This window comes from Larimichthys crocea, chromosome VII, assembly GCF_000972845.2.
Source record: "Larimichthys crocea isolate SSNF chromosome VII, L_crocea_2.0, whole genome shotgun sequence".
NCBI lineage: Eukaryota > Metazoa > Chordata > Actinopteri > Sciaenidae > Larimichthys > Larimichthys crocea.
The window spans coordinates 13,513,883-13,537,976 of record NC_040017.1 but is presented as its reverse complement, the minus strand read 5'-3'; the positions used below and the strand labels follow the sequence as shown (position 1 = coordinate 13,537,976).

The 24,094-nt window shown below is 40.7% G+C and overlaps 3 protein-coding genes across 8 annotated transcripts in view; 1 reads left to right on the top strand and 2 right to left on the bottom strand.

The window, feature by feature from the left end:
- Positions 1-805: 805 nt before the first annotated feature.
- aasdhppt (aminoadipate-semialdehyde dehydrogenase-phosphopantetheinyl transferase) lies at positions 806-9,470 on the bottom strand. 3 transcript variants are annotated; one of them, XM_019260973.2, is made up of 7 exons: positions 9,097-9,465; positions 8,905-9,018; positions 7,386-7,515; positions 6,138-6,259; positions 5,301-5,462; positions 1,772-1,840; positions 806-1,353 (listed from the first exon to the last, which is right to left on the bottom strand). In XM_019260973.2, exons 1-7 carry the CDS (start codon positions 9,238-9,240, stop codon positions 1,192-1,194), a joined length of 903 nt encoding a protein of 300 aa, XP_019116518.1. In that variant the 5' UTR covers positions 9,241-9,465; the 3' UTR covers positions 806-1,191. The 3 variants fall into 3 exon arrangements, with proteins under 3 accessions (XP_019116518.1, XP_019116519.1, XP_027136751.1); XM_019260974.2 differs by lacking the exon at positions 8,905-9,018 and having other exon boundaries at positions 9,097-9,466; XM_027280950.1 differs by lacking the exons at positions 806-1,353; positions 1,772-1,840 and adding an exon at positions 4,887-5,123 and having other exon boundaries at positions 9,097-9,470.
- A 1,037-nt stretch (positions 9,471-10,507) lies between these two features.
- Positions 10,508-15,819, top strand: msantd4 (Myb/SANT-like DNA-binding domain containing 4 with coiled-coils). The gene is made up of 6 exons (XM_027280315.1): positions 10,508-10,524; positions 10,644-10,713; positions 11,135-11,308; positions 11,994-12,089; positions 12,165-12,464; positions 13,687-15,819. The coding sequence occupies exons 1-6, from the start codon at positions 10,508-10,510 to the stop codon at positions 14,431-14,433; spliced, it is 1,404 nt and encodes a 467-aa protein (XP_027136116.1). The 3' UTR covers positions 14,434-15,819.
- Positions 15,820-20,297: 4,478 nt separating this feature from the next.
- The window catches only part of gria4a (glutamate receptor, ionotropic, AMPA 4a), a 101,889-nt gene continuing 98,092 nt past the window's right edge, over positions 20,298-24,094 (bottom strand). For 2 of the 4 annotated variants that reach the window (XM_019260987.2, XM_019260986.2), the window contains exon 18: positions 20,298-23,938. In XM_019260987.2, the coding sequence (XP_019116532.1) occupies positions 23,774-23,938 (165 nt within the window). In that variant the 3' untranslated portion in view covers positions 20,298-23,773. The remainder of the gene's footprint in view (positions 23,939-24,094) is intronic. The other 2 variants (XM_027280675.1, XM_027280676.1) reach the window with 1 other exon arrangement.

The window sequence follows — 24,094 nt, the reverse complement described above, 5'->3', positions numbered from 1 at the left end:
TTGATTTGAAATGAGATACCTCACTGATCTTGGCTTCACTACACTGTAATTTTTCTCAAATAATTACAGTAACAAGCTGAACGCTCCCTCATCACCATGAGGTCATGGTGTTTATGTATCTGTTCGCCCCAGGCGTGTGAAGGGGAGGTGTCGTATATAATGTGACAAACAGGCTGCATACATGGCTGCATGTACATATCACTTGACCTCTAACTTTATAGCCAGTCATTCAGTCATTCCCTTCTGTGTGAACAGAGGAGAAAGCTTATGATTACAGGTTGTGCTTAAAGCAGTGTGATGCAGATGCAAGGGTTAAATGTGCAGACGAGCTGTCCTCAAGAGAGGGGGAGGACAGAGCAGACATGAACTGCAAAGAAAGAGAGAGAGAGAGAGAGAGAGAGAGAGAGAGAGAGAGAGAACGCCATGGTCTAGTAAATGTCCTTGATTAAAATAGATAGGCTTCCAGATGGAAAGACAAGATATAGAGACAGAGAAGGGGAAAGATGGAGACAAAATGGCAGAGATAACATGGAGAAAGACAGGAAGGAGAAGATTCATGGAAGATGAGATAATGGTAAAAAGAGATAAGAGAGGCATTTACAGCATCACACGCACACAATATGTTACAATATGACAAAGCCACATGGAAAAAATGAGATCTTGCACAGTTGCACCGTACTGCTTCACTTTATAAAAGAAAAATACATAAAACAAAAGCTTCGTTGTTTTTAATTAGATTTTGCTTTAGATCATTAAAAAAAGGATAGCACAATATCTAAACCGTCTCAAATATCATTAAAAAAAGGATAGCACAATATCTAAACCGTCTCAAATACCTCTGCATATTGATAAATAATCATAAGAGCACGGCTGAAAAGATCAAAAACAAAGATTGTCAAATACTGTATGTGCTGCTTTGCATTAAACACAATAACTGTTGGAAAACTGGAATAGAGAAAAAAAAAGATCAAAAATGACTTGTGTGCAAAAACATCTGCACTTCGTGTAACCATGATCCACATGGGAACACAGAGCAGAATCTTACACCATAATCTGCAGCACACGGTGATAAGAAGTCAATAAATCAATCTGTTGATCATTAAATGTTTGGATGTACTTTGCAGTATTTGTGTGGCCCGTTTGTGTGTTTCTTTTCTTGGCATCCTCCTGAAAAGGTGTATGTGTTGTTATTTAGATGCGTGTGTTTCTCTGTCTCGGTGGGGCTTCAGCCTTCACTTTGAAGCTGTCCCAGTAGGCAGGGTCTTCCTCTGTCAGAGGTGAGGCGGAGGCGATGAGGTCACTGAACGACAGCAGTGTGAATGTGGTGGGAGGAAGAAGGGATGGACGGAAATTCTGAGGGGAAAAGAAGAAGAAGAGAGTCTAATAGTGCTGCAACTGCTGATTCGTTTCAGTATTAGGTTATCAAAGAAATTATTATATTTTGGTTTTAATGATATGAGATTAGCAAAAGATTGTTTCTGTCCCCATACGACTTTTTCATCGTCATATTGTTTGTTTGCCGATGTCTGGTAAAGATTATAAATTATGACCTGAAGGGAAATATTTGTCTCTCAAGCTACTGCTGAGCAGGTAGTGTACAATGACAGTACAGCTGAAAGTAACGCTATGAGAGCAGTGAGAGTGAACCAGAACATGTCTTACTGTACATAACATACCTAACTTTTGACAACAACCCCTTAATCATGCATCCTGAAAAAAATGGTTAGTCATTCTGTACAAGAGCAACTTTCAACTTTTTATGAATCCTTACTGCAGAGCCTGGTTTGACTGCTGGTCCGAGTGCTACAGCAACATGGTGGTCAGCATCCAGCAAGCTCTCCTGCAGAAACACACGTGAACACGCATCAGCACATACAAATATATTAAACAGAAATACTGCACGACCGATAATGCATATGTGCATCCTTATCAGCATGTGTCCTCTTCGTAATCTACTGAATACATACATGTTAATATCTGCTGTGTGTTTGCGTGATTTTGCAGGAGAGCGAGAAACGCTTCAGTCAGATAACCATTTACGTTTACGAGTCACACATGGTTTCCCGAGCAGAAACGGGTACCGTGATACCGGGCACCATTGAGCATAAACGCATTCACTGAAAAATGTCAGTCCCTAGCTTGAAGATATGAATCCATTTTGCGACATACTTGATTAATATGTGTAGCAAAAATCCAGTTTTCCAGCCTTGCTTTAGAATCTATGCTGGTTATTGTTTTCCCACTGTTGGCTTACTTTAATATAAAACATGCTATAATATTCTATTATTCTATATACACAAGGACACACGCCATGAATCAAACATACTGATTAATTGTCCTGAAACACCAATCTAAAAGATGGATCAGAATTATTGCCAATCGCCTTTGTAAGTGGGAAAAATACGATGGTGGTAGTGCAAGGTTAGTCAGAAAATAGCTGCAGTTAAAGGAAGGAAAACTGCATCAGCAGGGCCTGTATTTAAATCTGCATGTTTTGTCATTTTACTGTTTAAGAGGAGGAGAGCGCCGGCTTTTTTGTCCATGTTATCATGTACCTCAGTGTCTGTGTCCAGAGGCTGCTGGGGTGACATGACCTGAGGTCAGCAGGAAGTAATAAGTCTCATAGCTGCTCTCTGATCTAGCCGATCAGCACACAGTGAACCAGAGAACACGCGTTCAATAGCCCTGCTGCTCATGAGCTCTGAGCGTGTCTATTTGTATAGAAGACAAATCTGAGAAATCAATTCAGCTCGAGTTCATTTGACCTCTCGAGGTCACCGCAGTCATTCACTGATCACAAATGACAATGTGTGTCACTGTTCTTAAGGACATACAGAGAGAGGACTAGCTTCACCGCCTGTACATTATGAAGCACGTGTCTTCACTGAACACACAAACAACAAGAGCTCCTGCTTATCGTGATGTTATAATCTCTTGGTCTTTGTTTCATAATCTAATATTATCTTGTCTTTTTAATTTGAGTTTGTCCTAGTTTACTGCACTTATCCTTGTTGCATTGTAAACATTATGATTTGCTTCTCGGTGGAGCACAGTTTATTATTGTTCAGAGTTGAGGACAAATTGGAGGATTAGGTGCATTTGTCATGGTCAATGATTCTTAATGACGCCAGCTGGGATGGTCAGTACTCAGTTCTTTCAAAGACTTACATTCTTTGTTATACCTATAATATTATACTCATATCTATATTCTATTTCCTCATTTTTTAGATGCCGTTACATTATTCCATAGGTGATAAGAAAATACACATTCATTAAATTATTTGACTTCTGCTCAGAGCAGCTTTGTAATATGGATGCTGTTGAAGTAAACCATTTATGTACGTTTATATAAGATGACGCTTGGTATTTTTGATGAACAAACTCAAGCATTAACTTGGTTATCAAAACAGCTGCAATTAAAGCTTCTGTTGATCAACTTATTTTAAGATTTAGATTTTAATCTTGTTTATCATTTGGTCTCTTTCTAAGATGACCTACCATGTCTCACCATGTAAGAGGAAGCTCTACCTCAGGTCCTTCATTCCAGCAGCTGTCAGACTCTTTAACACCAGCATGACTTCATGACTTTTCTTATCCACCTTGTGTGTACGAGCTGCTGTGACAAGTGAATTTCCCTGGTGTGGCATCATTAAAAGTCCATTTCAACTTATCTTGACAATCGTTCTTGCATGCATGTATTAATACAGAACTGTTGCGCTTGTTCATACACCTGATAAAGGTTATTTAAATCCAAAACATCGTACTGGATAAACGTGACAAAAATGTGACAACATCACTTTCATAAAATAATAATTACTTTTTGCTTCACTGGTTCTTGCTACAACTTTGAATCTCTTTATCTTTTGTACCAAAACATAACACAACCTCTACATCACTGTTACTATAGTGAAAAAGAGGACACATGCATTACCTTCTACCTGCGATCAATATAAGTGAGCTGTTATTCTCTGGTGTGAAAACACAGACACTAAAACAGCATTAGGCCTCCATGACCTCCAGAGAGAGAGAGAGAGAGAGAGAGGATACGTAACATCAGGCTCTTCAAACCAATGGTAACCTTTTAGCAGTCACTTGTTAATTCCTCTGCCACTGGCCATGGAGGAAGGAGTGAGAGGAGGAGGAGGAGGGGAGGGGAGATAGAGAGGAAAAATACAGAGCGGAAGAGAGGAGGAGAGAAGGCTGAAGGAGGAGAGATAAGAGATACTGGAGAGAACATCAAAGAGAGGAGAGGAGGAATGAAGGTGAGGAGAGAAGACATGAAGAGGAGCCAAAAAGAGGAGATGAAATGGAAAAAGGAGAGGGGAGTGAGAGGAGTGACGGCAACAGATGATTCTTCTGCTCTGGCACTCCTCTAATCTCTTGTCATGGTGCTAGGAGGGCTGGAGAGCCACTTGAGAGCCCCCCTATTGTAATCTTGTGTGTATTTCTCTGTAAGACCACCTGTGATCCACTTTGGAGATGCTTTCAAGAGGTCAGCCACTGGGGACGGAGGACCCCACAGCAGAGCTGCCGGGGTCTTTTGAACCTCTGCTTTTAAAGCTCATTGATTTCCTACTGGCTGAGTCAAACTGGTTTGACATGTTACTATTCTCAGACTCACTAATGAGAAGTAACAAAGATGTATTTTTTAGTCCAACTATAAAATAATTTTTTTCCAATTACATAAAAACTAGCTGCAGTATTCAACAATCTTTATATCTGATGGAGTTCATCAGCAAAATGTCAGAGATAACATGGAGAAAGACAGGAAGGATGGAGTTCGGTCATATTTAACTGACGGACATGGTGGTGAGAGGGTGCTATATATTTCTTTCTCTCATCTATCTCTTGGCAACAAAGTGAACAAGCACGTTTTCAAAAAATGTTGAACTATTCCTTTAATTTGTGCTCAAAACAACATTTGGCAGAGCACGTAGCTTCTCTTGGGGCGATATAAAACAGTGAGAAGAATCCAAATGAAGTATGAAAAACGTGACTAAAACCCACAGAACAAGCTATGAGATTAGCTATGGCAGTATGTCAATCTGGCAACCGATCACTTGCAGAGTGCTTCCAACGCAACCTTTTGGGAGGCATGGGAGTTGTAGGTAAACTGCACGTTTCTGTTTACATGAAAGAAAACTGTCAGTGATCTCATGAAATGAAGTGAAACCACTCTTAAATCTGTCTTAAGTCTGTTTTTGGCTTTTGACAGAAAATAAACAAAGATATCTATCCTGAGGGTTTTTGTTTTTTTTTGTCCGTCTTACTCTTCACACCTCTCTTCAAAAAACACTCACTTCAAACATCCAGTCCTCTTCTTCTTCCTCATCTAGATGCATCTTGGTCAGGCGCAGCGTCCGGCCCTGTGTGAGTGGCTCAGAGGACAGGTGAAACTCCACCCTCTGCAGGTTGAAGCCCAGACCTGTGCCGATAGCTTTGATGAAGCTCTCCTTCAGGGACTTGGTGGGAAAGGGAGGAAACCCAGTCAGGTTTCAAGTGGAAGTATTACTAATTACATGCAGAAAATGATCACATGAAGAAAAAAAAAGGACTTCTGTATGTCTGACAAAGCTGTGGACCACAACAGATGGGAATATAAGCATGCATGTATAACAGTTTGTAGCGACTCTTTATGTGTGTGTGTGAATGTGTGTGTCTTCAGCCAAAACCAACCCTGCTCAGCAGCCAATGAGCCACAATAACAGTATTACAAGGCTAATCGCTATGGCAACCGTCAAACTCTGCCATTAGTCAACATGTGGTGATGATATCAGAGCTTGACGTCTCTGTGCCACCCTCTCAATCTCACAACATCTTTACTTAGCACCACCGTTGCTGTCGCTGTCCATCTGTGTGTGCGTGTGTGTGTGTCTGTAGGAAAGAAAATATATGAAGGAAAGAATTTTTTTGTGTGTGTATCTGCGAGGATGAACTGCAGAGATAGAGAAGGACCGAATGTGAGAGTTTGCACGTGTAAAATGTACAACTGTGTGTGTCTTAAAAGGACACTAGTAGTGTTATTTTCTCCCTATGTTTCCTTCTCTCTCTCACACACAGTGTGCACTAAAAACGCCGCCTGTGGGGCCCAGCAGCAATGCAATGTGACGACAGGGTATTATGGTTGCCATGGTTACCCAGTGGCGGTAGAACGTGGCGAGCTGCTGGTGCTCCGGGCCGGCTGATTGGATGACGCTCCACTCATACGCTGTGAACTGACGAGTCATGATGCGGAAAAACCCCGGCACAGTGCTGCTACCTGGAGGGAAAGGCGGAAGGGTGAGAGAAGAGGGAGGGGAAGGGAAGTGTGAGGGCCAAAGAAAGGAAAGAGGAAGAATGGAAGGAGGATGGAGACAAAGACAGAATGAAAAGACAGAGAGAGAGAGAGAAGAGGGGAAGGAGGGAGATATAAACAAGCATTCCCAAGTTTATCATTATTATTATCATTCTTTGAGATTTGAGAGTGTTGACTCTTTCCTCTTATAAAAACATCACATAACACCACAGATCGGAATGTGACTGTAACACACACACACACATTTGCACATACAAGCAGCCTTGTCCTACACATACACAAGTCAACACTGGCCCCTTGTGGTCAAATTAGAGATTTGTGCCTTATGCTTTGGCTAATTATAGTTAACGGTTTGGCAGTTATGGATTTATTATGATTAATGTGGGACGGTGGGAATGAAAAGCTGACACAGATTTTTGTGGTTTTAGATTTTCTTTTGTGGACAGCCAATTAGATGTAAATGTTGTTGTGAAAATTATTCTCCATCGCCGTTTCTGTGTGTCCTTCCCACATTAAACCTCTGCCAGTCTGACACTATTCTGGAGCACAACGCCTAAAATAACATCCCCAAATAATGGCCAAAAATGTTCAGTATTATCTCGCCATCAGCCCCTCTTTTTTATTTTCTTCCCACAGCTGCCCTTACTCTCACAGTCCCTCTCATGTTGCCACTAATCTCTAAAAGTCTCATCAGAGTTTAGCTTTTTACCAAAACCGGACACAAAATGTCAGGAGCATTACTGTATAAAAAATTCTCACTGCACTACATTTAACTTAAAGCGTAAATATCATCACTTATGCATACTGTATATATACAACCTGCTGTACAGACCCATATTTATTTCATCATTTTTTGCACTCTGCTCTGCTCTGTTAACATTTACCTGTCAGGTTCCTTGTTTTTTTTTAACCATACGGTCTATATCTGTATGTACATTGACAGAAGTGTAACCAGAGTTTTGGCCTGGCCAATAAAAGTGATTCTGATTTTATCACTTTACTTCAAGTAAAATATTTGCACATCTCAATGCATCAATGCATATTGCTTGATATTATTAGTGCTGCTTTAACTGTTAACCTCAATGTTTACCTGGCATCTCCGTCTTCATTATATCCACTCCGACCTGTAGCCCCTGCTCTGCAGCGAGTACGGCATAGTCCCCTTGGTGGGAGAGGTTGAAACTCCAGGCTGGGGGCTCAGGGTCAAAGTCTGATCTGACCTGGACACAGGCACAAAGGCAGTAATCAAATGGTGGATATATTTTAACTAGTTTGGTGGCTATTAACAAGGGTATTAAAACACTTTTTTCACTGACTTACTGGCAAATGAGCACATGCCGTACATCCAGACTGTATTATTTAGTTCTAGTGTGGTCACCAAAGTTTAAAAAAAGCATGTGGAATATTTGATAAAATGGAGAAGCATTAAGAAATACACAGAGTCTTGTGTTTGAACATAGAGTACAGCTACAACAGAGAGCTGGAAGAAGATAATATAAAGTGTGAATACTATCAGACAGCGTGGAATAAGATGGTATTAAAGGATTTAAACGGGGATAACAAGATGACATGTACTGTAGTTTGTATGGGGTTTTTATAAACCGGGTTCGGGAATAAGGGCCACGCCTCGTACTCGTTCAATTTCCGTTATCCATGTACTTAAGCACTCCCTCTTCCTTCCACTCCTTCTTTGACGCCGCTGTCACATCCCACCCCCCCCATACCCCCTTTCTCGCTTTGTCTCCCCTTTTCTCATCTCCATTCCCACACAGGAACCAGGGGCTCTAATCCTAGAGACGCAGAGAGACGGTTCCCCCACTCAGAGTCTCCATCCCCCCAGGTTCCTTCCAGGATTCCTCCGGTCAACCTCAGGACCACTCTGCCGATGGTCCCGCCTCATCCCTCCTTCCCTTCATCCCTCATCCCCCTCGCCTTTCCTCCCCTCACCCCTCATCCCTTCATCCCTCTCACCCTCTCTTTCCCTAAACCCTCCCACAGCATACCACCCACGCTTCCCGAACGTCACTTGTAATAAACATGTTCAAACTCCATCTGTACGGGCGTGGTCCTTGTTAGTGAAAGTAATAAAGAGCAGTACACAGATAACATGTACTGTAGTTTGTAGTATTACAGAGCAGTACACAGATGACATGTACTGTAGTTTGTAGTACTACAGAGCAGTACACAAGTGACATGTACTGTAGTTTGTAGTATTACAGAGCAGTACACAGGTGACATGTACTGCAGTTTGTAGTATTACAGAGCAGTACACAGATGACATGTACTGTAGTTTGTAGTACTATAGAGCAGTACACAGATAACATGTACTGTAGTTTGTAGTATTACAGAGCAGTACACAGATGACATGTACTGTAGTTTGTAGTATTACAGAGCAGTATACAGATAACATGTACTGTAGTTTGTAGTATTACAGAGCAGTATACAGGTGACATGTACTGTAGTTTGTAGTATTACAGAGCAGTATACAGATTACATGTACTGTAGTTTGTAGTATTACAGAGCAGTACACAGGTGACATGTACTGTAGTTTGTAGTATTACAGAGCAGTACACAGGTGACATGTAAACATTGAAGTGAACGCTGTGAACCTTGAGCGGTGCTGCCAGGTAAGGTTTCCCTCTGGGTGATCGCTCCAGTCTGATCTCTGACCAGGGGATGCCCATCTTCTCACACACAAATCTCCTCAGCAACAACCTGCCAGCCTTGTGTGTGAGAAAGTGTCAGTGTGTTATTTACACGTCGACATGATGTCATGAAGCGACACAAAGTTGAAGACTCACCATGGCTGACTTGGCATCTTTGGCGAACACAAACTGTCCGATCCTGTCTCTCTCCTCCGGCTGAACGCAGCGAGCAGCGAGCAGCCAGTCAGACCTGCTCGGTGACCACGACCCGCAGCGGAAAGCCCAGCGGACGGAGCCCATGTCTGCTCACCTGTGAGCCCGCCACGACGTCAGGCTGCTCGCGGTGAGCTCACCTTAGCATGCTGCTAAGGGCGTAAATGTTAAACCTCAGACTATCTCACAGTCACAGCGGTTAACAGGAGGCTGCTGATAGAAAACGACAAGGCTGTAGTTTGTTTACATCTCGGGGTGGACAGCTGTGCACATGCCCGGAAGTACCCGGCGAGAGTAAGTGTCGCCATGAGTGGGCGCGGTGGAGGATTGACCAATAGGAGCGACGGAATCAGTGCGCAACTGACGATGCATTCACGTGCTCTCATGAATGTTGTAAAAACCGGTGTTAGATTTGAATAAACATGACTAGTTTTCTCTTTTCAGAGATGTGACACTTTATGAACAATTCACTGAAACTGAAACTCACTGTTAAGATGTCTTGTCTTAAACAGTCCTGCTTTAAAAAAATCGCATTAGTTAGACCACATCTTTTAAAGTTAATTGCATTTCTTACCTCTTCACCTGGCAAAACTTTGCAAAAGTGCTTCTTTGACAAAAGAGAAAAATAAGATGTTTTTATTTAAGGGTCCGTTTTTTTTTCTAGTACAAATGAATCAATCCCAACATCACACAAGCCGTATTTCCAGTTTGAAGCTCAGGAAATGCCATTTTCCGAGTCACCCATGAACGCAGCATTAAAATTGCACCTCTACGTTGTTGTTTTGATTGCGGTACATCTGTGCGCGTGAGGTGAGTTATCGTCACAATATATTACAGATCATGTTTTATTGGAGGTGGTGGTGAGATGAGAAACACACAGGACTGCAGCACGTGTCTGACTGTGAGCATGAAAATGTGTTGGACTCGTCTGGATAGAAAAACAATATTTCATACTGTTCCTCGTAAATACGGTGTTTCAAATATAATTGAGATATGCAGAAGGGCATGAGCTAGATTTACATCTACATGCAGTCGAACAGACGCTACATATATGTAAAGTCATTTACACGCAGGCTATGTGTAGTTTTACTGTATCTATATTCAAGATAACCATTGCATAAGGTTAATGCTTAATGTGCTGCAGAGGAAATTTATCAGCACTGGTAACAAGCATGTTCACATGGTTATATTCACATTATTCATATTTCTTTGTATTGACAGGTATTTTAGTGACTCAAAATGTAGCACAATGAAATATCTTTCAAATTGATCCATTTATGGCATTTACACTTCACAGCCTAACATGTCATTTTTCATAATATTTCAAGTTTCTTATCCATATTCTGTGTATACTATGTCCTACAAAGTACAGTATGTCCACCCACAAAGAAATATCTCTTCGATTTTGTGTTAGCTATGTAACAAACTGACCTCAATTGACACACTCCCTGTGTTCCAATGACATGAACTACTCTCTGTTTTTCCCACAGGAAGACTGCAGAGCCCATTCAGCCTGTGATGTCCCCCTACCTGCGCAAGCTCACCTGGCAGCAGTCCAGAGCAGGAAATAAAAAATGGAAAACCCTGCGAGTCATGTCATAATATTTCTTTGTGGCCTTAGCGACATCAAATCAGAACCTCATTAAGACCCTAAACCTGGGGACACTGGGGAAAAAGAAGGTTTTTTTTAATGGTTTACTCCTCCAGCCAACCAGTGGTGACCTCTTCACGTCTTTCCATCTGATATGTCCTTCACACAGAGCCAGCATCTAGTGTAACAGCTGGGATCAGTCTCCCAGGTGGAAAACTTCACAGGGACTGCTGTTGGAGCCGCCGAGGGATTCCTCCTCCTGATGAAAACCGCTGCACTTTTGAAGGCACGCTTCATTGCTAGACATGGACTGACCTTTACAAAAAAACAGCCATACTTCTCAGTTCCTCCCTTTACTCTGCCCATTTCCCTCTCTTCTGAAACCTTGTCTCTCCTCGTGTCTCTGTATCTGGGGGTTTCTGTCCCCTCTTCGCTGCCAAGCTGGATTTTCTGCAGGTGAAGCATCTGAAGAGGAAGAGGAAGAGCAACTACAGTGTGAGAGAAACACAGACGCTCATTAGGGAGATCCACAAGAGGAGGGACGTGTTGTTCTCCAGACAGCAGGTGTAGATTTCCTCTTCTTCTTCTTCTTATGTAAACTAATGGAGCCATGCTCACAGCAAATGATATATAACCAGTGGTGTGTTACAGGGTATTCTGTCTGATGATACACCATCTTCTGATTCATTCTAAAAAATGTTGACAAAGCCCTCATCGTCTGTTATCTCTGCACAAACCAATTAGTGAACTCTCCTGTCTGATCCAATTAGCATCTTTTTAGCAAATCTTTTGTTTCAAATGTGTAATTTATACAGTGCATGACAGATTTGTCTTAGCGGAGACCTTAGGCCTTGATTAACCAGGACAATATAAGTAGATACACTGATGTCAGCACATGTGCATATATGCTGATATGTTTGAAATAATTTAGACGCAGTATGTCCATTATCTCCATTGTCCACCAGAGAGTGCTGGTGCTAAATAAATGCTAGCAGCTGATATACATTATTTTTGGATTTATAAAACTCTCATTGTGTATATCGCCTTAAAAGCTATCCTTTAGACCAGAAGTGTTTTTCTTAACAGACATGTTATGTTTAAAATGTTTCATTTGATAGGAACCTGCATTGCTTAACCACATACTCATGGACCGCAGCACCTTCATCACCCAAGCCATGTTACAATTAGAATAAAACAATAGTCTAATCTAATTGTTGTTTCTTGTTCTCTTCTCTTTGTGTATGAACAGAACACAGCCATTAATGAGCTGAAGAGACAGGCATGGGAGGAAGTGGCACGAGGTGTTAATTCGCTGGGGGAGGGAGAACTACGCACTGCTGCTGAGGTGTGTTCATTTCTGTGTTTAAATTATACTTTTATATATATGCGTACATCATTTTCTCTCTGATCTCCTGCACAGGTGAAGCGTCGTTACCTGGACTGGCGTGCACTGATGAAGAGAAAACAGCTTCAGGCTGAGCTCTCTCTATCCTCCTCCTCGTCCTCGTCTGTGGCCCTGAAGACTGAGTATGATCAGTCCTCCCCTGAGCATGAAGCAACTTCTCTGGGATCCGGATGTGACCAGCTGCTCGACCTCTCAGGCCTCCCAAAGGACTGTCACTGCGACTGGCCAGAGCTGGCAGCTCTTAGTGAGCCGACTGGGCAGGCCATGATGGCACCGCCGGGTGTGAAGATGGAGGATGACGTCAGTGAATACAGAGTAAGAAACAGGAACTCATCATGGTGCCACAGTATAGTGCATGTGTGTTTGATTTTACTCCACATGTTCCCTCTAAAGATATCCTGATTAAACCTTAGAGACTGTTAATTAAATTTGCATGTAAATGAAGACAGACTGATTTTCTCACCTTCATGCTTTTTATTTACTTCATTAATGTCCTCATCGGCAGAGTTAGCTATGTTTAACATATCACAGTGATTATTGATATTTTTTACAGTGATATTTTTATATCATGGTCACTTACTTTTGCATTACTATTTATATCATGGTTACTTTATCTTACAATATTATTTATATCACGCCACTTTTACCTTCAGTACTTGTTCGTTTGCACGTTGTCTGCTGCTGCCGGTTGTTTGTTCTTTTGTTTTATTGTGTAGGTTATAAGATACTTCTGCCTGTTCGTTGTGTTTTGCCCTTTCTTCTTTAATTCTGTGGTGTATTTTACACTCTGCTGCTGTAATAAGTGAATTTCCCCATTGTGGGATGAAGTACAATCTAATCTAATCTTATGCCGGCACATTATTGGCTTAAATGACTATCGTTATAATCCGGCCTTTTGATTTGGCTCATGCAGGTTCGCAGAGTAGAAATTAAATGAAAGATGTGTCGATTAATTAGGATTTAATTGAAACTTTTGTCTTTTATTTGCATTAGGATCTGTTTCAAACTGTCACATTTGTCCATTTATAACAATCTCCCACAATAATTGCCTAATCTAACCTTTCACCCTATGTCTTAACAGTGCAGTGTTATTAACCTGTTTCCAGTCTATTAAAATCCTTCACATTATCAGCCAAATAAATCTGCAGTGGAAATAGAGGTGATAGTTTTGCGTGTCAGAGCACAGCATGAACTACTTGCCACATGAAAACATCAATTGGAGTCTCCTTGCTTTGGGATGTAAATCATTCTGCCAATTAACTTCTGTAATAGCCAATTTGAGATGCAATATACCAATCTAAAGTGACTTCAAAAACCATAATATGCTCATCTTTATACAGATATAAAGATATACGGGTGAAGTATGGGTAAATCTCCAAAAACTCTGGATCCTACATGTAACTTGATTGTATGTGTTTTTTCATCTTGCATCAGGTTTATTTTCTCAGACTTTAGAGTAGCATTCATGACGAGTAAACTTAACTTCATGTGTAAAATAGTTGGAGGCCCCCTTAATGACCTCGCTCTCTCCCTCTAGCTGGATGGTGATGGCGATGTGGGTGATGGAGAAATAGATGAAGATGATATCCCCTCCCTCCTTAGTGACATTGAGTCACGTGGCGAGGGGCACGTTGCTGATGTTTATTCTCACGACGACTTAGGCATGCTCAGCTCCTCCAAGGCTCCGACCTCCACCTTCACCAGAGACCTGTCACTCTCTGGAGGCCTGATGGGGATGCCAGGCCATGCACTGGGTGGACTGACTAATCATGAAAACATGGGAGCGGGGTTTCTGGTTGCTGTTGAGAAACAGCGGCTGGAGCTGGAAAAACAGCGCCTGGCTGTGGAAACTGAACGCCTGGCGGTGGAGAAAGAGCGTCTGGTGGTGGAGAAGGAGCGGCTTCGTCAGATGGATGTCGAGAGGGAAAGACTGCAGCTGGACAGAGAGAGGCTACAAGTGGAGAGGGAGAGGCTGAGGCTTTCACTCCTCAGCCAATCAGAACACGTCGACTCCTCTTTTAACCTGCCGCCACAACAAGGCCCTCCTTCCTCCTCCACGTCCTCTTTATCCTCCACTCATGATGGACAGAGGAGAGAGAAGGAAAGTAAAGGATGGATGTCAGTGGTGGATCTGGAGGCAGAACGGCTAAAACTAGAGAAGGAGAGACTGCAGCTGGAGAAAGAGAGACTGCAGTTCTTCAAATTTGAGGCCGGCAGACTGCAGATTGAGAGAGAACGCCTCCAGGTGGAGAAAGAGAGAATGCAGATGCACCAGGGCCACTGAGAAAACAACTCATAAGATAGAGAGAAAGAGGACAGTTGAAGGTGATAAATACATTCAATTTTCACCAGCTTCTAGGGTGCTTTTAATAATGAAAACAACCTTGAATATGTGGATTTACATCAGCAGCTGCTGCCTTATCAAATTTCCACACACGTCCTTTCAGGAAGGTGTGAGACACTTTAATGATCACTGGGATTCGGCCAAGGAGAAGACTGAAATGGAAGACTGGCATATTTATGACCATCATGATAAAGCAGTGCCTTATGATGTCTTCATAAAAATGGGCGGCAGCCAGAAAAAAGAATCTAGGATTTGTTTAGCACATGCAGCTGGTTAGTCCTGAGCATATCTGATTTATAAAATGTGAAGTTTTAACAGCTGTTCGGGGCCTCATCCAAATACACTAATGCACAAAACGTGCAGTAAATGCAACAGATTCATACTGGTGTAGAAATGTGGAAAGAAAAAATGAAATGGTTCTGCACTCATACACCAAATCAGTGCCAACTAATCTACTGCATGGGTGCTTCTAAAATGTGTCGGAAGCTAAATTATAGTTTCCAACACTGAAAAAAAAAACAAAAGCACAAAACCTTTACTTGTACAAAGATACTTTTATGTTATCTAAGTTTTGCTGTGCTTGTGCTGAAATATCTTTTATATGGTTTATATGGTAATGCGTATGACTTGATACATTTGTCCCTTTCCGTCCTCTTTGACACGTCACGGCAGGAAAAGCAATGGTGTTTGTAATGACATAAACGATGGCTAAGTTCTATTCACATGTCCAAGTGAGTCATGACAGTGCAACAGCGAGGCAGCCGTCATTTATTTTATTATTTTCACCTGCACAAGCCAAAATGTAATAATAAAGGTGAAATATTATAGTTTAAACAATACCACGTAGTCAGTATTTTGCGACATGGGAAAATGTCTTCTGTGAGATAAGAGCTATTAAGTTTTGATGTTTTTGCCATTAGGATCTTAGAAAAGAGCCTGAACATCTGTGATGAGCAGCTACTGGAGGATTGGTATGCATGCTGGAAAATAAAAATATTCCTTTGATATCTCTTTTCTTCAACATATACTTTACGTTGTTTTAGAAATATACTGTGAAGTGTTACTGGTTAAAACCTATTCTGCGACTGTGTACTGAAGGTTATGTCATCCAGCAAAATTACACATATCAAACACAAATACTGTATGCTTTTTAAATGTTAACACCAGTTTGTCTCTTTGAATAACTTTATAACAGGCCACAAGACTTATTTTATTATTTTCTTGTATTATAATTCTGCCCTTGATAAGTATATATATGTATTTCTACATACTGCTTTCATACTCAGTCCACGTACTTCCATGGTAATAAATTTGTAAATAAAGTTTGCTGAGGAAAAAAAAAGTGACTTCCAAACACATTTTGTTATGATCAGAGCTAAATACAATCTGTTAAAACATTTAAGCCTCAAAGTGCTTTTGACAATCAGCCTCTGTGGTCTGTCTCCTGCCTTTATGCCTTTGAAGAATAACTGTAACAGAGAATAAGAAGATGATTCAATTTCTTTGTCTCCTCCGTATTGATGCTTCCCAGGAAGCCCATCAGGGGTTCCCTGAATCAATGCAGGCTAATAAGAGACGAGCGTAAAAAGCATCACTTAGAGAACACAATACTGCATCTCTAGCAAGAGTCAATTTTTCAGGATTTCAGTAAAGCTGATGTAACCCAGTGACACTCGTGACTTTCTCTGTATTTCATATTTAAACAGTTTATCTGTGTCGTAGAAGCATGAAAGTGTTTCAAAGAAAGTTTTTACTGCAAAACTGGAGCCGCAAACTGAACAGAGACTATAAGACTTATTAGTTTGAGATGACAGTGAAACATTTAAATCTATAAGTGAGGCGTTGTTTAAAAATCACCTGAGCTCCTACGGATCCACGCACACACACACACACACACACAAACAGGCAGGGACTCAAAGCAGGCAGATCCAATGGCAAAGACTAGTTTTATTTTTCCGTCTAGGGGTTTATTGTCTTCCTGTGAGATGAAAGCTATATATAAAAGGCCATTCTTTAGCTCTGTGTGGATTTATAACTGGTGTGGAAAGCGTCTTTTAGCACTGGAAGCTTGCAGTGACTTGACCGAGTGCACTAAGGACCTTTTGAGACATGGCAGCCGAGGCCAGAGCTGTCCTTTCTGATACTGTGTCACTTCTGATATATATTAAATCCACATTTATGATGGCCTTCTTACAGTAATGCAGGAAAATTTATAGTTAATAAAGAAAAGAAAAGCATCAGCATGATCCATCAGAAAAGAAAAAGCTATGAAGAATATGCTGTTACACTGTGACAGACTGAGATGCCTTCAGGTCCTCTGGCAGACTGTTAACTGTAAAAGGTCTCTGCTCATGGATTTAAGGGGTCTGATACCTTAAAAGCATGTTTGACATTCAGTATACATACTGTAAGTGTTTTGAGGTTTGTGCATGGACCTTAGAGATGGTCTTGGGTCTCTGTGAACACACTTCACAGTCTTCATTTTACCAAGAGGTTTTCCTGAGTGGTTTAGGCAGGTGATCCATGTCTGTGGAAAATAAAATCTGTATCACATTGTGATGATCATATCCAAAAGCAAAGAAGTGATTTTGTTATGTCACTGTTCAAATGTGAGAAATGTTGTACCCCCTTTCTGTATTTCTGTATTTTAGGAACCCCTTGATAACGAGTAGGGTGGTCCGTGTCTTCTTTTTCCTTCTGTTTTAGAGACTATTATCTCTTTATATGTTTCCCTCCTTCATCTACATGTATTTCTTAACCTGTAAACCTATAGGTGTGTGCATAGGGTGATAGGGTGAGTGGGAATGGGGATTTCAATTTGTTTTTGTTTTTTTTATGAATGGTGCCTCCTTGTATTTGGGGCATAAGTAAGTAAAATATACTGTACATGTTTTGCATATTTTATAGTATTGCTATTTAGTCTATCTTCATGATTCTGGCCAAGAAACTTTGTACAGCAGTTCAGTGTCAGCCACTCTGTATAGTCTGTGTGGATGGGCAGTGAGTTATTTAATCCTTTCAGCTTAATATATAACCTAAATGTTTTTATGTCTTTTAGGAAAGAATGTGATATTGTTGTGGCCATTGGATTTAAGTGGCTGTCAATAGTTTTAAAAAGCACTCTGGTTATATGCTGCTTTTTGCACCCAGCTTCAAAAAGTGAACTTGATGTACATTTATATTAGCAGTGCTGAAGATTTTCCCTCTGAGATTTGCAGATTTAGAGAAAGGGACCTACATTATGTAACTAGTATTTGAGGGTCAGTAGTCACACTGACTCTCAATTTACATTTTTAATATTGTCGAATATATTTATTATAGAATGACGGGACACTTGGTAGCAAATGATTATTTTTCACTGCGTGAAGAGATCTGAAACAAATCCTTTTTGTTTTTTTAATAAACTTGTAATCAGTTCCACTTGATTCATTTTATATCTAAACCAAAAATACTTTAGTCACACTTTTCAGATGGCATAAAATTAATAACAATTCGATTTATTCCTCATTCAGTCAGAAAATGATATTTGTATTAATCCAACCCTGTAGAATCACAACTTTTTTTCTTACGTTGCTTGGCTTTATAAGTCTGTATACTTTGACTGTACATTAATATTATTATTAACAGCAGCATCAGCAAAACAGCATAGGGATGAGCCGCCTGTGTGCGCTGAGAGTGTTGGTGGAATTCAATTTCCTATCCGATCATGAGAGACGCCTCAAAGAAAAAAAGTGAGAGCAGGGGAGGTGGTCATGACGGGAGAGGAGCTGTGGATGAGAAATCAGGGTTTTGAGATGGATTCCTCTGAGGGAGGGATGCAAAAAAATGAAGAAATGAAGTATGACGGGGTAAGGAGGATAAAGAGAATAAGCAGAGGAATACTGAGTGAGAGCAGAGGAGAAATGAGGAGGGGCTGAACAGAAAGGGAGATAATGCGGAGCTGAAAGACAGAGGCTGAAGAAGGGGAGATGAAATGAGCCAATGAAAATAAAAAGGAGAAAAGGCTGCTGTCTCTCTGCAGTGACAATAAAAGAGGCAGATTGAAGGTGTGTGTATGTGTGTGTGTGCATGCATGTGTGCATTTGCACATGAAGGTGCAAGGTTAAAAGGGTGGCAAAACGGCCTCAAAATTGTTATTTTGCTTCATCTTCGCGTAAATGGGAAATACTTGTCAGTAATAACCCAGCATGGTTTGACTGTGTGTGCCTGTGTATTTGTGAGAGTGTGAGTGAGATGGGAAATAATGGGAAATGCTTGTCAGTGATGGCTCTGCATTAGGAGTGTTAGGTCTCCATGGATTGAAAAAAAGAGCCCAAATGACAAAATTGCAGCAGGGGATTTAACCCTGTAACTGCTGGTCTACAACAGAGACTGTGCGGCGCGAGGTGCACACTTACACAGAACAGATACACATGAAAGCTCTGCTGTTCTTGAAGATAGCAAACCTGCTGAGTAATTTATTTGAAAGCTAGGTGTGATTTGAATGCGCTGTTCTGATAAATCCTCTATCACAGCTGTGGGCACAACCCCAGTAAAATGGTAAACTAGGCTTATGACTAATTCTGTTCTAGCAGGGTACTTTAGAAGGCAATGTCAATCAGCCGATCCACCACCTTGGCACAGACGGAAATATCTCACCAACTATTGGATGGATTGGCATGAAACATTCACGATCCTCAGATGCTGAATCGTATTGACCTTCCATGACATTTCCTAACGTGCAAACATGAGGTGGACATTTGTGGTTTTGAACTAAATGTCTTTTGACGATTGTCATGAAACATGGTAAAGATATTCATGTTTGGATGATATCACCAATTTGAATTTCTTCCAACATTCATGACCAAATATCTTCAAAACTAATGACAAATGCCTTTATTATGAAATGTAAGCATGCTAACACAATAAACGACTGTAAGTAACAAATACATGCAAAGCATGAGCATGTTAAAGTGACATTATGCAACTTTTCTGCTAAAAAATATCAGCTGGCTGCTATGTCTTGTGTTGTTTCACTTGCTTGATGTCACCTCGCTAGTTTTGGATAACAAGTAATCATGACCGTGACAGCGCACTCTGAAAAAAATGCAAAAGATATTAATTGCCATAAAATATTGCAATATTTTAATTCTCACCAGGAAAAGTAATCCAGGGTGAAATGTCACCTTTCAGGCAACTACTGGCTTTGTGATTGGGCAACCTAGTTTGTTACATCCAGTGCTATGCTAAAGTTATCCGTTTATGTATGTAGCTATGCCAGGCATACACAGTGACAGTGGATGTGCTTTGTATTACAAGTATAGCTATATAAATAGTTGCTGACCAGAAAATGTTAGCTTACACAACAGGTTGTGACAAACTCAGAGTTTTATTTTTGATGAAGTGTATTTTTGCTGCTCTTTGTTTCTACCTCATGGTAAACAGAGAGCAAATCTGTCCTCACATGAAGGCAGCTTTAGACTTGTTTATTATTTAAAGTAACATGTTTAAATAATTGGTTTACCATATTTGTACTGGTTTTTACTGTGAAACTAATGTTGCTAAAAGAGCCTGGGACACCAACTGCCAGAGGTATCCAGCATATTACTATCTTGGCATCTAATAACACTTGGAAGTTCAATGGCGAGTGTTTCATGAACTGACATTTTAACAGTAATCTAATAAATTTATTTCTGACTTCTGCATGTGAATGTGTCAATCCAATATGGCGAATAACATCCACGATTGTCTGTAAACGGAGGCTGCAGGCTGGTTGCAGTACAAGAACAGGATCAGTTGATAAATAACCACACAAAAAGAGCAGGTTCAGCATTAATGTTTTTACTAGAAAAAGAAACCAAATGGAAAGACAGAAACAAAGGAAGAAAGAGACTGTGTTAAAGCCAGAGTGTTGACAGCCTAGCAGTCCCCTTTTTGCTGTCTATGCATGAGATCACATGTACTGGAGGTGGCAAAGAAATAAACACAACAGTATCATGTATAGTTTAACTGCCTGGGGTGTTTGGCGTGGTGATAGCTAGATCAGTGTTAACTGTCTCTTCACAGACACATCCACCGTAGAAACCTACTATTTCCATCATTTCTCTCATGCTGGATTGCTGCAGTACTCCCGCACTGATCCCCTCGGCTGAGAGAAAGTGATTGGAAACTGTATACCTTTTTTTATTTCAGCCATAAAGAGGGTTGCTGTTTGTGATACTTGTTGTTTTACGGTATTATCCTCTATCTATGCTTTTCAAGTCGAGTTTGACTTGAACACATTTGATGCAGGACTGATGCACGATGAAGTACCTGGAAGTTTTACAGAGATGTTTTTCAGTGTTTTCCTTTTGTGAAATGATAAAGGTTACAACGTAGAAGGTATGAAATGTTTAGAACAAAGAGCCAGAAGAAACTTGTTGTCAATTGGTGTCTCAAGCTCTCAATTCATCTCTATCCTATTATTTTGTGGTGTATCAGGGCAGAAAATAAAGTCATTTGTCATTGCTGATGTGCACTTTGTACAAAGAGTTCAGTCTTATAGTGGGAACGAAAGAAAGATGAAAGCAGAAGGGGAAAGACAAAACAAGAGAAAGAAAGTGAGGACATGGGAAAAAGACTAGAATGAAAGACAAGAAAGAATCGACGGTTTGAGCAGGGCAGAACACATTATTTCATTCCCACATACAGTATCATTGTATTATGACACACTCTCTATGTAAGCATCACCACCATGCTAAGTTGTATTACAACTAAAGAAGTAGAACTGCACTGATGTAAATTCATAAAAATATATTCTGTTCTTTTTCTAATTGTTCCTCTGATTTTTACTGCAATGTATATTTTCCTCTCCCCAAAGCTGGCAGTAAGTGGATGTGCCAAACACAACAGAATATAACAGATTTTCTATCTTGTCCCGAAAAGGTGCAGACCCTGCTCAGTTTGAACTGGATTCTGTAGCTGACTCACATCTGGTGAGAAGACAAATAACAAAAAGCACCGAGGCGATATGAAATGCAACACAAATGCTACACTCTCCAAATGTCAGACAGCATTGTCTCCCTACAGTACTGTAATCACAGTGGCCCATGCACTCCAGAGGCCTGCCTAAAAGTGTTCTCATTGTACGGACTTCAGTGTTGAATACTGGCATCTACACGCTGTTTCAGGGGCCTTTGAAGAAGATGTTGGAATAAAAACACTGCTGGACAATGAAAAACAGTGAATAACTACTCGTGGAACAGACAGACAGGCAGAAATAAAAATCGTCCGAACCTCTCATGATGCTGGAGTGATCACTCTGAGCTGACCCTGTGAATGCAACAATGTGTGTGCGTGCGTTTCTACGTGTGTGTGTCCGCGTGAGTGCCAGATGGACATTCAGTGTTGAGTAGGACACACAAAGACTGTGGCATATTAATATTCTCAAGTTATCAAAAAACAGCCATATAACAGAATGTATGCCATGGCCTCTGACAATCTGTGATGTTTTCTATAGCTCTCTATAGACGTATAGATATATATTTATTTGTATTATATATAATATGTAGATTCATAAAAAAGATTTGATCTTAATTACAAGTAGTGGCATTTTCTTTTATATTCATTATTGCAATGAATTGTTATCTAAGATGATTAAAAAAGACAAGTGAGTTCTGTTTTGCTACGCAGTTATTTACAACAGTTTTAAAAAGCAAGCTTTCTGATATGATACCTTTCCCACAGCCACTGGAAAAGACTGAGGATCTCAAATGACGACCAAACTGCCCATTAGAGTCATTACTTTTAGAGAAATTGAAAACTGCACCTATAGGTCTGTTATAGTTCAAGTCAAATGAAGCGCACACAGCATAGACCAGTGGTTCTCAACCTTATTACGGCCCTTGAAACAAACGGTTTACTGCTCTATTCGCCCCGCTGTCGGGGAACGTGCAAAGAATGATAAACTTTAATTAATTTAACTAACCTTTTCCATTGTCCGGCTATTTGGAGGACTTGGAGGGTGTATTTGTTTCCACATTTAAAACGTTTTTACCCAAATGTTTTATTCCCATTTCCTCTATCATTCATTTTGCAAACTTCTAAAAGGTCCCAGTGTTCAGGTTGAGAAGCACTTTGTTAGGTAGCCATATGAGATCTGCCCATGTGTTTTATTTTTTTCTTTCCATCACTGAATATACAGTTTAAACCTCGCCTTTGCCACTCGGAAAAAAAAGAAAAAAAATCATCAGTTTGCTATTTAGCATTTCTACTGTCATGACGATGTTGTTGATGAAGGACTTCTTTAATCACTACTGTTCCTTTTTTTTTTTTTCTTTTACAAACCCCTGTGATTTCTGTGGCTGAGACCAGCCACACGTGTGTGTTTGGAGGTTACTTCTGTTCTATATTGGCTGATTATCGCGCCGGTTTGGGGGGCGAGAAATCATTCTATATGCGTAGTAAGAAAGCATTTTTCATTCAGTTTGAACAGTCCATGGCAAAGTAGCGGGTTTGCACAGTCCAAACGTTCAAGGTTACAGTTTTCTGGTCTTCTAAGGGTGATAATACCTGGCACTCAGTCTTTGCAGGCAAGTAAAGATGACGATGGCCATGATGATGATGATGATGATGATGATGATGATGATGAAAACAATGTTTGTAGTCATAGTATAAGGCGTAGTCAAGGGGTGTGGCTTGTTGGCCAACATTGTCCAATGACGACAGAGCAGGAAAAGATTTGTTTGGTTGTCCGTTTTTTGTTTTTTTATACTCTCAGTTGTGATCATCGTCTTCATCATCTATCATCATCATGATCAGTTGCGTGGTCATGTTCACAGCTCATAGTTCATGATTTCATGTAAGTCTGTGCTGGCTTTCCTGTCGGTTTTGTCGATATCAGGATGGTATCCTCCCAAAAGAAAAACAAAAAAACAATAAAAATGAATGCTGCAGGCAAGTGTGATAGTCATAGTTGTCTTTTGTTTTTGTTTTTTTCTCCACTGTGTTCACTCCACAGTTGTGTTTCACTTGTCTCTTGTAAAATCAGTCAATGGCAGCAGGAAAGTGAGATGATGATGCGGAGTGTATGTTTGTCTATTCAAGTGTGTAAAAATGTGTATTCAGTGTCTCTGTATCTGAGTATTTGCATTTGAGGATCTGTAATTATATGCATGTTTGTGTGTGTGTTTGTGTGTGTGTGTGTGTGTGTTATGCATGAAAATGGTACATGTGTGATTGTATGTAAGCACATGTGTGTGTGTGTCCTTGTTGAAGTCTGTATGTTTGTGTGTCGTTAAGGCACGGCAGGTGTTTTTGGTTTTCAGGGCAGTCCGGAGGAGACCACAGCAAGGCCGGGGTGTCGGAGGGAGGCGTGACCAGCATGCACGGCTTTGGGGCAGTCTGGCGTCAAGACGCGGCCATTCTCCCCCACACTTCCTGTGATGGACAGACGGGCCTTGTTCCGCATGGCTTCAGAAAAAGACAGCTAATGAAAGGAGAGATGGAGGGGAGGACGAAGAGGGTGGAGATGGCAGAGTGGAGATTTTCGTTTGAGAAAGATCATTTTATAGGCATAGAAAATTGTGCAAAACACTGGTGTAAAGACACAGAAGTTTCTATACAAACACATGCAGAAAAGACA

Coding starts and splice junctions, on each gene's coding strand:
- aasdhppt (XM_019260973.2), bottom strand. CDS start 9,240: ATGGGCTCCGTCCGCTGGGCTTTCCGCTGCGGGTCGTGGTCACCGAGC. Junction 9,019..9,096: donor AAGATGCCAAGTCAGCCATG/GTGAGTCTTCAA, acceptor CTCACACACAAG/GCTGGCAGGTTGTTGCTGAG. Junction 1,841..5,300: donor AAGAGGACTGGATGTTTGAA/GTGAGTGTTTTT, acceptor GTGTTTCTGCAG/GAGAGCTTGCTGGATGCTGA.
- msantd4 (XM_027280315.1), top strand. Junction 10,714..11,134: donor TCACCTGGCAGCAGTCCAGA/GCAGGAAATAAA, acceptor TGAAACCTTGTC/TCTCCTCGTGTCTCTGTATC. Junction 12,465..13,686: donor ATGACGTCAGTGAATACAGA/GTAAGAAACAGG, acceptor CTCTCCCTCTAG/CTGGATGGTGATGGCGATGT.